General features: G+C 41.2%; 1 protein-coding gene across 7 annotated transcripts in view; it reads left to right on the forward strand.

The window, feature by feature from the left end:
• gabra2a (gamma-aminobutyric acid type A receptor subunit alpha2a) overlaps positions 1-17,385 on the forward strand; it is a 254,455-nt gene that overhangs the window by 193,423 nt on the left and 43,647 nt on the right. For all 7 annotated transcript variants that reach the window (XM_043691791.1, XM_043691775.1, XM_043691784.1 and 4 more), the window contains 2 exons: positions 1,873-2,016; positions 11,516-11,668. In XM_043691791.1, the coding sequence (XP_043547726.1) occupies positions 1,873-2,016; positions 11,516-11,668 (297 nt within the window). The remainder of the gene's footprint in view (positions 1-1,872; positions 2,017-11,515; positions 11,669-17,385) is intronic.

The following is a 17,385-nucleotide window of genomic DNA, read 5'->3' on the forward strand; positions in this document are numbered from 1 at the left end:
CTGCACCTTGGAGAGGCCTATACTGGTGACAAAGCCTACTGCCTAGGCTGCGGCACTCACCTAATTACAGGGAAACAAGGCGAAAGAGTGTGATTTGGCACAACTAATGTCAGTAACAGACTGAATACATTTGTCTCAAAAAGTAAGTGATCCCACCAAGGAGCCCAGTCGCCTCGGAAAGAGCCAGATGTATAAAAGTCAACACAGCTGTCACTTTGACAGCCACCGGGATAGGGTGGCCACTCATTTCTTCAGTTCACAGATCTTGTTCCACCAGCTAGCATGTGAGGGGCATAGAGAAGGTGAATAACCAGGGTCTTTTCCTCAAGTTAAGGGAGTCCAAAACCAGAGGGCATAGATTTAGGTGAGGGGGAAAAGATTTAAAAGTGACATGAAGGGAAACTTTCACACAGAGGATGGTATGTGTATGGAATGAGCTACCAGAGGAAATTGTCAAGACGGATACAATTACTACATTTAAAAGATGTTTGGACAGGGAGGAAATGTTTAGAGACATGTGGGCCAAATGCCGGCAGACAGGACTAGTTCAGTTTAGGAAACCTTCTCGGCACGGGACGAGCTGGGCCAAATGATCTGTTTCTGTGCTGGGTGACTCTATGAATTAATGACTCTAAGAATAATGGAGAACTTTAAAATGTTTTTGTTTCTAAAAATCCTGAGATGATAGACTCCACACTGGTAAAATTTCATAAATGTTCAGGACCAAAACGGTTGTTCATCCTTATATGGCTTTGATTTTGCCATTATAAACTGAGTTAATCCTGACCGAACAATACTTAATTTATTCACAAGTCTCCGTGAGAGACAAGTGAGTACTTAGCCTAAATTAACCATGTTATTGATTTCTGTGCACATTCCATTGCCAAGAACTATAAAGGTGCTCCACTTCAGAAGTCGTGATGCTACTAACACCAGCTTCAGAAGCCTTGCCATTATTAGATTAGATTACATTACAGTGTGGAAACAGGCCCTTCGGCCCAACAAGTCCACACCGACCCGCCGAAGCGAAACCCACCCATACCCCTACATTTACCCCTTACCTAACACTACGGGCAATTTAGCATGGCCAATTCACCTGACCCTGCACATCTTTTTGGACTGTGGGAGGAAACCGGAGCACCCGGAGGAAACCCACGCAGACACGGGGAGAACGTGCAAACTCCACACAGTCAGTCGCCTGAGGCGGGAATTGAACCCGGGTCTCAGGCGCTGTGAGGCAGCAGTGCTAACCACTGTGCCACCGTGCCGCCCACACGGGGAATAACATTAGTTCAGCAAAATCCAGAACAACATCTTGTGTCTGTGTGTGTGCCTGTGTGTATGTGCCTGTGTGTATGTGTCTGTGTGTGTCTATGTGTGTGTCTGTGTGTGTGTGTGTCTGTCTATGTGTATGTCTGTGTGTTTGTGTGTAAGTAGGAACTTTATGCATAAACATTGAAGAATGACAGTGATTCTCACAAATGCAGTTATATATGCTAGATTTTATCCTGCTGTTTTCAGAAATAGAGATTCACTAAGTAAGCCCCATTAACTTATAAAGGCTTTGAGATATTGACTCACACCTAATGATAAGCAGGTGAACACAGCAACAATTCTATTACCTCCCAGCTTCATTTCTCTGGTTAATTTATATTCCAATTGTGACTTCCACGGACAAGTCATGAATCGTGGTTTCACAGGAAAGGTCACTACACCCGCAGCGTTAACTCACTTCTCTCCATAGATGTTGCCCAACTTGCTGAGCTTTTCCAGCAATCTCTATTTTTGTTCACGAATACTTAGATTGCTATCTTAGCCAGTGGTAACGATCTCAATCCTGCTTGATCGTGCTCTCCTTCATTATGTTTGTAGATGCATATACAAGTACGGAGGTGAATTACAATTGGACCAATGAGCCAGCAAAATCTGTGGTCGTCGCAGAAGATGGCTCACGCCTGAATCAGTATGATTTGCTGGGACAAACTGTGGGTGAAGAACTCGTCCAGTCCAGTACAGGTTTGTTTAAAAAAAAAACTTAAATTCAGCTGACATTTTATTTGCATGTTCAGTTGCCATGAAAATGGTTGCACAAACATGGTCTGATCCTGCAGGCACCTCTTGGGAATAACATTCTGATCTCAATTATGTGCCTGTTTTAGGTTCCAGGTTAACTTTGTACCAAGCAGGGAAGATAGGGATTTATGATTGAAGCTGTCTCTGCCAGGTTCTCACCCCTTTGTGGACATTTCTGTAATTTCTCTGAGATCCTTGGTCTGTCCTCCATCCTTGGTGACATCACAATTGGAGACAGTAGTCACATGAAGCTGGAACAACCACCTACCACCACCCCACCCCTGCAAAACAAAACCTTTCTGTAATGACTTGAGAAGGATCTTATTATAGAGTCATAGAGATGTACAGCATGGAAACAGACCCTTCGGTCCAACCCGTCCACGCCAACCAGATATCCCAACCCAATCTAGTCCCACCTGCCAGCACCCGGCCCATATCCCTCCAAACCCTTCCTATTCATATGTCTATCCAAATGCCTCTTAAATGTTGCAATTGTACCAGCCTCCACCACTTCCTCTGGCAGCTCATTCCATACATGTACCACCGTCTGTGTGAAAAAAAAAGACTCCCCATCGAGGAATTGAACCACTGTCTCCCGCGTGACAGGCGGGGATACTAACCACTATACTAACGAGGAAACGGCAATGCCATATGAATTTTTGAAAGCTATTAATTCAGATGAAATTAAAAAGTCTGGTCACATGCATCACATTAGGCCAGCCTGCTATCATCCCCTGACAGGGTGAGATGGTACTGCTGTCAAGTTCTGGTAGATCTCTGTGATACCCTTAATGGCTTGGGTTTTAATGGTTACATTAGGGTGAGAATCAGCATAGTTGGGTAGCCACAAATTGTTACTCTCTGTTCCTCCAGTAAGTGAGTAGGGCTCTTCATCTCCTAGGCTCCTGTTTGTAGTTTATTCTTTTTCAAATTGTTACTGATAAGCTGCCAATCTGTGTCAATTTATCTTTGTTTTGCTCTCAGTTTTGAGGACAGCTATCTGAAATGATTACCTTTAACAGAAATATATGCGCACTGTGTAATAAATCCAAATGTGTTGTGAGATTGTCAGATCAGTGTTAAAGTAGAAGGCCATTGCTGAGCATTAGCAAGACTTTTTTGGAGAAATTAAGCTGATTTTGTTCTCAATTTATTCTGGGAACTACTGCGAAAGGAAATGTCAAGCCTACTAATTTCTGTGTACAAAGAAAAACAGAAATTGCTGGAAAAGCTCAGCAGGTCTGGCAGCATCTCTGGAGAGAAATCAGAGTTAACGTTTCAGTTCGAGTGACCCTTCCTCAGAATGGTTCTGAGAAGGGTCACTAGACCTGAAATGTCAACTCTGATTTCTCTCCATAGATGCTGCCAGACCTGCTGAGCTCTTCCAGCAATTTCTATTTTGCATCTGATTTTCAGCATCACAGTTCTTCCAGTTTTTAATTTCTGTGTATGTGTTTTTCACATTCTGTTGGAGCGCCTTAAAGATGTTTACAAATGCTTTGTTAAATCATTGCTCTTGATCACAAGTTACCCTGCCAGGGTCGAGAAAGGTGGATTTCTTCAGAAAAGTATATACTTTAAGAATACAGATTACCCTTCCAAATAGACTTTAGCTGGCGAGCTTTGGGGATTGGAAGATTACAATTCTATGGAGGAATCTGATCATAGGATCACAGTAATGTGTTAATATGCAACTAAGATCTTAGGTATAATCACAGAACATATCTGAATTTTAAAAAGGCCAAGTATGTGAGCCAAGTGAGCAATGCCACTGTCTGTATCAGAAAAGAGGTCTTAAAATCTACCCCATTACCTGTAATTGTTCAATGTAAATTCTGGGCAGGATTTTAGAAGCATTGAAAATAGGAACAGAAGTAGGCGCTTTGACCCTTCTCGCCTGCTCTTCCATTAATAATGATCACAGCAGATCATCCTAATCAGTACATTTTCGCCCTTTGATTCCTTTAGCACTAAGAAATATATCTAACTCCTTCTTGGAAGCATTCAATGTTCTAGTCTCAACTACTTTTTCTGTGGCAGAGGAAGTTTACATTTGGTGACTAATCATCCCATCGCCAACTTTTTAAAAAATCCCTTCCTGAGCTTCCTATTTGCCAGCAGTCCTGCTGTTCAGCTATTCATGGGCTGCCCAACATGTACCACTGTAGCAAAACCATGGCTATAGACAAGAGTAGGCACGCCAACCACTTGTACTGACCTCACCCTTCTGCCCTGTGTAAAATCCTCCCATTTATTACAAAGCTGAGTGCACTTACATTTCACGAGATCGTAGGTAAGTATTAGGAAATGGCATTAGTGAGACACACATTGAGAACTGCACTTTTAATTTGTGTGGTCTTATACCTAGATATTTAGTTACGTTGTCACATTTCCTGCTGCGGTGACACTGACATAACCTGATGGTTGCAGTTTTGGCTGAGGCAGCCGTGGTCCGAATCAGGACAAGTCATTGGGGTTAGGGGGCAACGCTGCTTCAGTGGGCGCATGACCCAGGACCACATTCTTTTTATTTGAAGTGACACTACAACTTCTTCTGCAGTGTCTTCCTCCCCCACCTCCCCAAGACTCCCCACTTTTCTGATAGATGTTAGGAGGCTGCTAAGATTCTCCTGATATACTCCGGCTGGTAAGGTGCCACAGGAGGCAGGAAACAGCCTTTAATTGAACGTTTCAGTGGTTCAAATGGGCTTTTAGCAGCTGGGCTCTGTGCTGCTTTGTCCACTGCTGACAACATGGTACCCAGGTGGTGTCACGCATGTCAGCCTGTGCTTTCCTATTCATCCCAAAGGCTCTGTAATTTCCAGCTTCAGCCAGATCTGATCACTGCTGAGAAATGTGGATCACCAAAAAGAGACTGAAAGTAAAACATGATGCTAATTGTAGTTATTTATCCAACTAATGAACAACCATAAATAGAACATCTTTATTTTAAGTAACGTTAATGAACAACCAGGATTTCACGCCCAGTTTAGTCTGATTAAAGCTAAATGATTCCTCTTTAAAACTGCATTTACAACGTGTCTGCCCCATAGAGTAAATGCAGCTGTGATCTAATGTCAGGGCAAAACCTGATTCCAGAACAAAATGGAGCAAAGTTTAGGTATTTAGCAATCCGTAGCATTGAAAATGCAGAAGGATTGAAGACAGCTTGAAAAGTTCTAGTTTTATGTTGTGGCTTGAGAGTTTTGTGGAAGTGAGTCTCACTCAACTTCACCTTACTGTGGTGTCTGTTTAAAATTTCACAATTGATTCAGAATTGACACAAAGGGTTTCCAACTGTACCAACAGTAACCTGTTGGAATGTGGCTGAGCCATAACATAAAACCAAAACTTTTAAAGCTGCCTTCAATCCTCCTGCACTTTCGATGCTACTGATCTCTAAATATCCATGTAAAATACTAACTTTCAGACCACTTGACCTATTGAGATATTAAGTGTTGTTTACTTTCTACAATACAATCAAATGTCTTTCACTAAATTTATTGGAAGCCAATTGTCAAAATTAAGAAATATAGATGAACAGAATATTGAATGATTTTTGGTGTAAGGGTCATGTGATTATGAAGGTCCTGAATTTATTTACTGTTGTGGGGACATGCCAAGCAATAGAAGTAACAGCATTAAAAGCCTGGAAATTGAAATCTTAGTCATTATTATTGAATTTCCTTCTTGAAATTGATGCATGTCAGTGTCAGCTAATACATCAAGCTTTCCTGAGATCGACTTGCTGAGTCCCTGAAAAGCTCATTAGTATTTATTCAAATGAAGGCCAGTGGCAGTGAAGTGTTGGAAGTTACGTACATTGTATATTTCACCTTTTCATTCAGGTAATCTTTTTCCCCTACCTATGATGGGGGTTCTGAGGAGCTTGTCAAACCAGTATAGTAACAGTGGTCCCAGACTCCTCTAACTCCATCCTGTCTCATCAGCAGGAAGACCCTCCAGCATTAACACTAGTGTAAAATCTGGACAGAACGACCCTCAAAGATCTCAACATGATTCTGGACTCAGTGAAATCCCAGCTACTTGGGTCACGCCTGGGGCTGAGGAACCACCTGCTGATGATCTGCTTCAGCCTCAGCTGATGAATCTGTACTCTTCCATATTGAGCATCATGTGCAAGAAGGTGACTTGGCCACAAGTTGTACTTTGGCTCACTGGCACTATTACTGATTTGAGCAGGCTGAATCTTAGAGGACTATCTGCAGGAGTGGACATGTGTAGGTGGTGAGAAAACTAAGGATGGATGCTGGGTACACTTGGTCGTCATTTATATAAATGAGAATATGGAAGGCATGAGTTAGTAAGTTTGCGGATGACACCAATATTGGTGGGATTAGTCAACAGTGAAGAAGCTGATCTAAAAGTACAACAAGATCTTTATCAACTGGGCCAGTGGGCTGAGGAATGGCAGATGTAGTCTAATGCAGATAAATGCAAGGTTTTGTATTTCAGTAAGACAAACCAGGGCAGGACTTTCACAGATAATGATAGAGATCAGAGGAGTGTTGTCTAACAGAGAGACCTCGTGTGCAGGTACATATTTCCTTGAAAGTGGCGTCACAGGTAGACAGGGTGATGAAGAAGACACTTGGCATGCTTTCTCTCCTCAGTCAAGAGCATTGAGTACAGGAATTGGAATGTCATGTTATGGCTGTACAGGGCATTGGTAAGATTACATTTGGAGTTCTGTGTACAATTCTAGTCTCCCTGCTTTAGGAAGGATGTTATTAAGCTGGAAAGGGTGTAAAAAAGATTTACAAGGATGTTACCGAGTCTAGAAAGTTTGAGTTTTAACAACAGGAGACTGGATAGCCAAGGTGTTTCCCCAGAGTAGGGGAATCCAAAACTAAAAGGAATAGTTTTAAGGTGAGAGGGAAAATTTTTAAAAGGTATCTGAGGGACAACTTTTTCACACAGAGGGCGGTGCGTATATAGAATAAGCTACTAGAGGAAGTGGCAGAGGTGGGGGTTCAATTACAACCTTTCAAAGACATTTGGATAGGTACATGGACAGGAAAGGTTTGGAGGGAATAGGGCAAAATGCTGGCAAATAGGACGAGTTCAGTTTAGAAAACCTGGTTGGCATAGATGAGTTGAGCCAAAGGGTCTATTTCCATGCTATATGACTCTATGATTCTAAAGCTGAGCCTATTTAATTAGGGATGGAAGAAATAGAGCAACAGTAGGCCATTTGGGCCTTCTCCACCATTCAATAAGATGATGGTGGCCTTAACATCAGTAAACCCCTGGACCATATAATGTTTGACTTTCTTGTTAATCAAGCATCTACCTATCTCAGCCTTGAATATACCCAATGCCCTAGCTCCCAGTATTTTATAGATTAGAGTTTTCAAAGATTAATGACTCTCTGATAGAAAAAAATCCTCTTCGTCTGCATCTTAAATGGAAGACGCTTTATTCTGAAAGTGTACTCCCTAGGTCTCGATTTCCTTCAGCATGAATCATCTCAAATCCCCTGAACATTTTATATATTTCAATAAGGTTACCATATTTTACTTCATCTCTCATATTTTACTGTATACACTTAATCAGTCTACATACATTTGCAAACTCTTTGTCTTATTTTAAAACTTCTTCTCACCATCCTATCTGCCACAGATGCATCTGCCCATGAAAGTATTGCTGGGAATGACTATTGAACAGTCCTTGTGGAGACAAAGTCCTGCCTTCACACTGAAAATCTCTCCATCATATTATGCAGCAATATGCATGAAATGGAATATACTCAGAACACACCTAATAGCTCATGAAGTGCTGTGAGCCGAAGCAACAGTCCAATTCTATTCGGTCATTATTGTGCAAGCTTATGGCCTGGCATGTACCCCATTCCACTGCTATCATCGAACCAGGAGATCAAGCCTGATTCAATGAACAGTGTGGGAAGGGATGCCAGTTATAACACCAGGCATATCTAAAATTGAAGTATTAACCAGGTGAAGCTATGACATAGGACTACATTCATGCTATATAGTGAAAACAGCACATGATAAGGATATGCAATCCCAAGACCAATGATTAAATCAAAGTTCTGTAGTTGTGCTACATTTAATTGGACACAGTAATAGACAATCAATTTACCAGAGCAGCAGGCTCTAAAAACATCCCCACCCTGATGAAGGGCTTATGCCAGAAATGTTGATTCTCCTGCTCCTCAGATGCTTTCCCAGCACCATACTCTCAACTCTGCTCTCCAGCATCTGCAATCCTCCTCAATGATCAGAGAGCCGAGCATAACAGTATAAAGCACAAGGCAGAAAGCATTTGTAACAATCTTCAACTGTAAGTGCTGTTCAATCTTAGCCATTTCCTGACTCACCCCAGAATACTGATGCCACCCTTCAGCCAATTCAATCCACCTCACATAATATGGAGAAGCAGTTGACGAAACTGGATACTGCAAAGTCTACAGGCCCTACCAACACTCCAGCAATGGTACTGAAAACCTATTCTCTAGAATTAGCTGTGTTCATACCCAAGTTGTGCAAGTTCAGCTACAACATGGGCATTTACTGGACAATGTGGAAAATTGGCCAGATGTGACCTTTACTTGAAAAATGCAAATGCGGTGAGACTTATAACTGCCCCATCAATATGCTCTTAATCATCAGCAAAGCAATAAAAGCCCTGTTATCAGCAGGGCCACATATGTATAAATCTCAAACCAGACTTAATCCAAACATACACAACATTCAACTCTTTTAGCTAATTACTTCAGCACCCTGGAACAGACTTACAGTGATGTCATGGAACTGCTTTCAACAGGATATAAATAGCACAGTGTGGGACGAGTTCATGTATAAAGAATAGTATTGAAGCAGATTTGAAGAGAGAACCACATGTTGGTAGTATCTTAATAATATAACAATAAAAACAATCTGAATCTGGTGTATAAAAACCAAAAGAACCATGGATGCTAGAAATCAGAAACAAAAATAAAAATTTCTGGTAAAATTCAACAGGTGTGGCAATGTCTCTGAAGAGAAATTAGAGTTAATACTTTGAGGAAGGGTCACTGGACCGGAAATGTTAACTCTGAATCTGTGGTGTCTCTACAGTTGTGTATAGTGTTAATGTGTGATAAACAGAACTGCTTAGAAGCTGTAGCCTGAAGACAGTTTTTACCTTTCCTTCTCCTTAACTGGCCTGTCTTGAGCCCAAATTCTCCAGTGTGGATCTAAAACGGCACTACAATAGACTGCATGCTAGAGATGAGGGACTTCAGTTATGGGAATAGATTGGAGAAACTGTACGTGTTCTCCTTGGATGAGAAGTTTAAAAGAAGACTTGAAAGGAGTATTAGAATCATAAGCAGTTTAACATTGTAGATATAAAGAAACTGTCTCAGTTTCATAACCAGAAGCACACCAATTGAAATGATTAGCAAAATGATTGGGCAACGATGCTAGCTGAGTTGATTTTGCAGAAAGACATGATAGGCCAAATGGTCTTCCATGATTTAACCATCTTATGATTCTATATTCTATATTTTGAGATTTTGGGACCAGGAACACCTTAATCAAATTTTTGTACAAATAGTGATTTGTGTAACTGTAAACTTATCAGGACGACAGTAATAGTCAGCATCAGTGAGAGGTTGGCTGTAAGGTACAATATGAACCTCAACACCCCTGGTTATATTTTAACTTACAGGCAAGTAAGTTAACACTCTGTAGAGATGAGAAATTGAGACTGGGTTTTGTGGCCTGGCATTAAAGGTTAGGGACGAGCCACCTCGTTTTGGTCAGGCTGCACTGCAGTGAGTTTATGACCATAGGGCCATTTATTGGCTCAGGATGGGCCCTATTCTCTGTCATGGAGGAAATACCACTTGCAAGAGCTGCCAGACAATATAAATGACTTGCTGTTCTGTAGCCTCAGCAGTATCACTGAAAGGAGTAGCCAGATCAGAGGTAAAACAGCCACAAAAATCCAGGGATACTTTGAAATGAATGTACAGAGCATTCTAGAAATCCATTCTGAAGATACAAGATGGCGGAACAATATGTGTCACTCACACATTTTCCTGGCCTTTCCCTCTGAAATTGCTCTTCCCTTCTGGAATTACTTTAAGTATAGGTAGCCCACCATGCTGAGGAATAATGGAGCTAGACTCAGGGAAGATATGATGCCCCGGGTTTTGCTTGGTCCAGGCTGACCAGCAAGTGAGGTGAACTGAGGGAGTAGTTCTTCAGGGTGGGGTTTTGAGAGAGTGCTGTACACACCAGGGTGAAGAAGTATGTTTTATATGTTGTGAGATGCCTTAGATATATTCTCTGCCCCAAACCTTGTTAATTATATTAGTCTAAGTTACTGAGATGAATTGTGGAAGAATGCCCACAGAAGAGAGACTCACTCTTGTTGTACAGAATAGATTTATTATATAGTACTTAGTGGCCAGTTGCATTACATCTGAGTTTCATGATAGTCTCCAGTGAGACCTCAGGTTGGACTTGAGACACATTGCTGATGTAATGTACAAACTAATCCAGTAAATCAAGGTATTCTAAATAGACGTTATGCTCAGCTGGAAACAAACTTGGCACCGTATTCCTGCTGCTTAAAGCTATTGGAAAAGTAGATAGGTGACAGGCACAATGCCACTTCCATCAATTGTACACCAATACCACCTGTCAGCCCATGCCTAGGATGGGTTACATTAAATCAAAGCCATGGTATTTCTACTTGGATGTAAACCATGCCTTACATACCCAGAACTGTAGTTAGCATGTAGCTATAAATAATTTTAAACAATTATTTAAATAATTTTAAATAATTTTCTGATTGTACAAGTCTGATACTGCACCTTAATTAATATTGGAATTAAATAAGTTCAATGCAGTTTAAACCTCCTTCATATTTCTATTGTATGTCAACCCCAAACAATTAAAGGGAGTAGCACCGATGCTGATAATATCTCTTAAATTAATTTTGTAAAATTTAGTTAGAGTGTAGATGTAGGTTTGTTCATTGAGCTGGAATGCTTGTTTTCAGACATTTCATCACCATACCAGGTAACATCTTCAGTGAGCCTCCAAATGAAGCACTGATGGTGTAGTCCACTTTCTATTTATATGTTTAGGTTTCATTGGGTTAGTGATGTCATTTCCTGTGGTGACGCCATTTCCTATGGTGATGTCGTTTCTGTTCTTTTTCTCAGGGAGTGGTAAATGGGGTCCAAGTGAATGTGTTTGTTGTTAGAGTTCCGGTTGGAATGCCATGCTTCTACGAATTCTCGTGTGTGTCTCTGTTTGGCTTGTCCTAGGATGGAATGTTGTCCCAGTCGAAGTGGTATCCTTCCTCATCTGTATGTAAGGATGTTAGTTAGAATGTACTGATTTATAGGACTTGTGTAATATTTATCACTGCAAACCTGCTTTTCATTGGTATTTCATTTCAGGTGAATACAAAGTCATGACAACATATTTCCACCTGAAGAGAAAAATTGGCTATTTTGTGATCCAGACCTACCTGCCATGTATCATGACTGTCATTCTTTCACAAGTGTCATTTTGGTTAAACAGAGAATCAGTGCCTGCAAGGACTGTCTTTGGTAAGCACATTTACACATCTACTAGAATATTTAGAAGCTAACATACCGATGTGTTAGACAACTGTGGAGAAAATATTGAACCAACTGGAATAAATATTTTCTAACATTTTTATTGGGATATGTAGTAACTAATGCCTTTTCACTTGAGATAGAAAAGTCAAAAAGGGATTGGTTTTGCATTAATATATTCATAATTTCATGCGTATTTGAAGATTATTTTCACTATTACCGTAAGATTTATGGCATAAGCAAATATGTAAGTGACCTCTAAAGTTTTGCCGATTAGTTTACAGCTGACAGAAAATGTAATGCTTGAACGTTATGATCTTTGTAAATGGCAGGTTTCTTACTTAATAATATAGGTAGCATGAGGCTTTGTTAATGTTATATATAAGTAATAATATTGATGTGAAAGATTATCCAACTTTATTACATTTGATACAGGATTGCTGTGGTTGAAATTACTGGAAATCTTGCAGAAAGACATTAAAAGCACAGATTTCTGATTTTTTTTCTAAAATATGGGGCAGAGCGTGAATAGTGGCAACTAACATGCCTGCCACTCTACTCCCCAGTGAGAGAACTCTTAGGATTTCCCACAGTCAGCACATTACATTACAAGCTGACAGGCAAGTGATGGTGAGTATCTCATCCTATCAGAAGTCTGGACAATAGCAATCTAAGTCTTCAGGCATCTGGGTCCTAAAGTCCACTGGTTGAAGCTGAGTCCTGTGGAGTTTCAGAGGTGCAAAGGCAAATCTTTATGATGTTCTTGTAAGGCAGGTGTCAGGGAGAGAAGGGAACCAGGGCAATTGTAAGCAGTGTGTTATATTTCTGAGGCTGGCATTGATTGTCTCCAAATTGGAGCAGTTGGAGAACCCCACCCTCCTGTCAAGTTGGTCCAAACACAGAGAATGCTGGAGAAACTCACCAGGGCTGACAGCATTTGTGGAGAGAAAAACAGAGCTAATGTTTCAAGTTCAGTGAATAATGGAAGATTAAGAGAATGGAAGTGAGAAAAATGAAGAAAAATATGTAGCAAAACAGATTTCTTTGGTCAGAATCAACCACAATTTTGAAAAGAGTGCCAGATGAACCAATTACCAGCTTCACAATCAAACTTCCTGAATGGCCGTAGGAAGAGCCCATCACAAAGTTTTGTCACAAAGTAATCAATGTAAGTGGGAGCTAGATCATGAGAACAGGAGTCCACTTGGGATTCCAAGCTTGTTCTAAGGCCTGGAAACTCAAAGATCTGGACATTTGGTATATTTATTCTGCTAAATACAGAGGCACCCATGTGTTTTGTGCGGTAAACTTGTGACACTTTATCTCAGGTTGTAAAGCAAACGAATACATTGGGATTTTGACCTTCACCTTTACGATTATTAACTTCACAATTTCACATCTCTAAAGCTGATTTGAAAGACAATTCACAATCACAGAGGAATTTGAATTGTAACTTTTAACACTTGACTTTTAAAACTCCCATTGTAGTTTTGAAGTAGTTAGAAACCACAGGTGTGCAAGAAAACTTACTTTTCGTGTTGTAATTTTACAGTTCTGTTCCACACCTTCAATTAGAGGAGAAATATACAATGTTACGATGGGGATAAAATAGTTAAAGGCAGCCCTGTGTATTTATAACAGAAAATTGTATTTATAAATCTGTTGGAGAAAAGGATGGATCCATTGGATTCTCGAAATGCAGTCTGTACAATGTGATTACGTCTTCAAACTGTCATTGACAATTACCACATGGCAGACTACTGGGGATTAAGGGATGTGGAATTCTATGTAAAAAAAAAGAAAACGAGGGAGAAAGCAAAGAGAAGGACTTAAAGACTAGTAGCTCAGGTTGAGGTTCTGGATGTAGGTTTGCTCGTTGAGCTGGCTTTGTCCGGACGCTCACTGAAGATGTTACCTAGTATGGTGATGAAACGTCTGAAAATGAACCCTCCAGCTTAGCGAGCAAACCTACATCCAGGAGTTAAAGACTATTTCTCAGAGTCAATGAAAGTGAGAAGTGGTACATCACCTGAGATTTCTGCTCTGGAACTGCTTCTATTCACAGTGTTTAACAATTATTTTGATGTAATGTTAGAGTGAGCGGCATCCAAATTTGCAGATATAGGCAAAATGGGAGGCATCAGAAATAATCCTTAATGTCAATGAAATCTGCAAGAGAATACTGGTAAAATTACAGATTGGGCAATAAAATGGGATATGAATTTCAATTGTGATGTTTTACATTTTGCAAAAGAAGAGTTTTATTTATAAAATCTGAGTAAGACCACAGCTGGATTCTTGAAGACTGAAATCACCTGTCCCAATATTGTTTTCTCTGGCTCACTGTCAATGTTTGTCTGACTTCGCTCGTTTGAAGTTCTTGCAAACATTTTACTACATTAATGGTGCTAAGTAAACAGAGATTGTTATTGTTCAAAGCATTTTTCTTAACATTATATTGAGAAAATATTGTGAAACTATGCTAAAATGCTATATGGAGAACTCAAAATAGAAATAACATTGGAAAAGCATAGAGTTGTTACTGGCTTTAATAAAGTTTCATGAAAATTTTAAGGAAATGGGAAAGAATAAATGACAAGAGACAATTCCATCTGGTTGTGAGCTCAACAACAAAGGGAAATAGATATGACTGAAAATAGAGGGGTGGAAGTTGCATGTAACATCCAGTGGTTGACCTACTGGTTTATCCCTTCCTACACCACAATTGTACCACTTGGTGGAGGTGGAAGATGACAGTTAATGTCCACCTTAAGAAGCCCATGGCATAGGCAAACTCCAGCAGGGATGCTGCATGGGCTGCTGCCAGATGGGAGTGGGGCCTTCTTCCTTTACAAGTCACCAGATCTATTGAAGGTCTCCCTCTCAAGATTTTGCCTGGAATCACAGAAGTGTTACAGTGCAGAAGGAATTGAATTGAATTTATTGTCACGTGTACTGAGGCGCAGTGAAAAGCTTCATCTTGTGAGCAATACAGGCAGATCACATAGTTAAGCCAATAATAGTTAAGTAAATAATAGCATAGATAAGTAAATAATAGGTAAATAGCCACAAAGACAAAAACACAGGTATAGGCGAATGTTAAGAGTTTGTGAGTCCATTCAGAATTCTAACAACAGTAGGGTAGAAACTGTTACAAAAACGACTGGTGCGTGTGTTCAGGCTTCTGTACCTTCTCCCTGATGGTAGAGGTTATAGAAAATCTTTGCCATGATGGGATGGATCTTTGAGAATGCTGGCGGCCTTTTCTTGACAGCGGGCCTGGTAGACGGATTCTACAGATGGGAGGTTGGCCTTTGTGATTGTCCGGGCCGAGTTCACCACTCTCTGTAACCATCTCCAATCTTGAATGGTACAATTGCCATACCAGGTAGTGATACATCCAGACAGAATGCTCTTGATGGCACACCTATAAAAGTTGGCAAGGGTATTCACCATCATGCCAAATTTCCTCAGCTGCCTGAGGAAGAAGAGATGTTGTTGGGTCTCTGTAACCAGTGCATCCACATAAAGAGTCCAAGAAAGCTTGTTGTTGATGACCACTCCCAAGAGCTTGACACTCTCTACTCGTTCCATCTTTGTGCTGTTAATGTGTAGGGGGGCATGAGTAACATCCTGCCAAAAGTCAATAATGTGCTCCTTAGTTTTGCCGGCATTGAGAGCTAGGTTGTTCGCAGTGCACCGTTTTTCCAGGTCTTCCACCTCCCGTTTGTAGTCTGTTTCATCACCATCTGAGATTCGACCGACTATGGTGGTGTCATCAGCAAATTTGTAAATGGCATTCGTCTGCTTTTTGGTGACGCAGTAATGGGTATACGGTAAGTACAGTAGGGAGCTGAGTACGCACCCCTGGGAGGCTCCAGTGTTGAGTGTAAGTGAGGATGAGATATTGTCTCCAGTCTTCACTGACTGATGCCTGTGGGTCAGGAAACTGAGGATCCAATTGCAGAAAGTGGGGCTCAGTCTGAGATCACTAAGGTTAGTAATCAGTCTCCAGGGGATAATAGTGTTACAGGCTGCACTGTAGTCAATGAGTAGGATTCATACGTAGCTGTTCTTGGTGTGGGAGGAATAATGTTCTAGGGAGGAGTGAAGAGCAAGTGATATGGCATCTGACATGGATCTGTTGGTCCATAGGTAAATTGGAGTTGGTCAAGAGTAGCGGGGATGCTCAAAGTGACTAATGCCATGATCAACCTTTTAAATCACCTCATGACCACCAAAGTTAGGGCCACTGGGCGGTAATCATTGAGACATGCTACATGAATCTTCTTAGGCACAGGGATGATGTTGGCCCTCTTGAAATAAGCAGGGACAATGGCCTGATGCAGGGAGAGATTGAAGATGTCCGAGAAGACCTCTGCCAGTTGATCTGTGCATAGTCTGAGTGCATGGCCTGGTACTTGGATTCACACAAAGCCATTCAGCCCATCATGTCCGCACCAGCTCTCCAAATATATAGCCCACTGAATCTTATTCTCCTAACTTCTCCCTGCAACTTTGCTCACTGTTTACTTTTGAATAATTTTCGTCTAATGGTTGGATAATTGGAGTAGGAGAGAGGGCTTCAGATTCGGCACAGTGACTCAGTGGTTAACACTGTTGTCTCACAGCACCAGGGACCTAGGTTCGATTCTAGCCTCGGGCAACTGCCTGTGTGGAGCTTGCACATTCTCCCAGTGTCTGGGTGTTCCGGTTTCCTCACACAGTCCAAAGATGTGCAGGTTAGGTGAATTGGCCATGCAAAATTGCCCAGAGTGTCCAGAGATGTGCAGGTTAGGTGAATTGGCCATGCAAAATTGCCCAGAGTGTCCAGGGATGTGTAGGTTAGGTGCATTGGTCAGGGAATAAAGTAGAGTATTAGGGTAGGGGAATGGGTCTGGGTGAGATACTGTTCGGAAGGTCATTGTAGACCTGTTGGGCCAAAGAGCCTGTTTCCACACTGTAGGGATTCTATGAAAGAAAATAATTCTTGTGTTATTGGAACTGGCTTTAGAGAAAGTGTGATCTTTGCAGACTGGAAAGGTTGCACCTGAGCACAGCCGGGGCAGAGTTCCTTGTGGGATGTTTTGCAAGTGCTGTTGGGACAGGTTTAAAACAACTCAGCAGATTTATGGGAACCAGGAGATAATATCAAAAAGGAATATCAAGGGCACAATATACGGAAGGTAGATGTCTTTAGACTATAGTATAATTAGAAAATAGGTGAAGTCAGAGTAATGGAGAAGGTAACAAAGTTTAAATCAGGGTTGCAGTGCATGTATGTGAACGTATAGAATATGGTTAATAAGCCTAGTGAGTTACAAGTGCAGATTGCCATGTGAAAAAAACATCACGGCTAGAGTTGGGTCGCTGAAGAACAGGACAGGGTTTCACATATTCCTGGATACAAGGTATTCAGGAGAGAAAGGAAATGTTTGGAGGGATATGGGCTGGGTGCTGGCAGGTGGGACTAGATTGGGTTGGGATATCTGGTCGGCGTGGACGGGTTGCATCGAAGGGTCTGTTTCCATGCTGTACATCTCTATGACTCTATGACAAGAAAGAGGAGGGATGTTAGTTTTGATTAAGGATAGCATTGCGGTGCTGGACAAAGGGAATGTCCCTCAAGGGATATTCCAAGGACAGAGTCGCTTTGGTTAGAGCTAAGGAGCAGAAACAAAAGTCCTGATCTTCAGTGACCCAGCTTT

The sequence above is a fragment of the Chiloscyllium plagiosum genome, chromosome 1 (genome assembly GCF_004010195.1).
Source record: "Chiloscyllium plagiosum isolate BGI_BamShark_2017 chromosome 1, ASM401019v2, whole genome shotgun sequence".
NCBI classification, from domain to species: Eukaryota; Metazoa; Chordata; class Chondrichthyes; order Orectolobiformes; family Hemiscylliidae; genus Chiloscyllium; species Chiloscyllium plagiosum.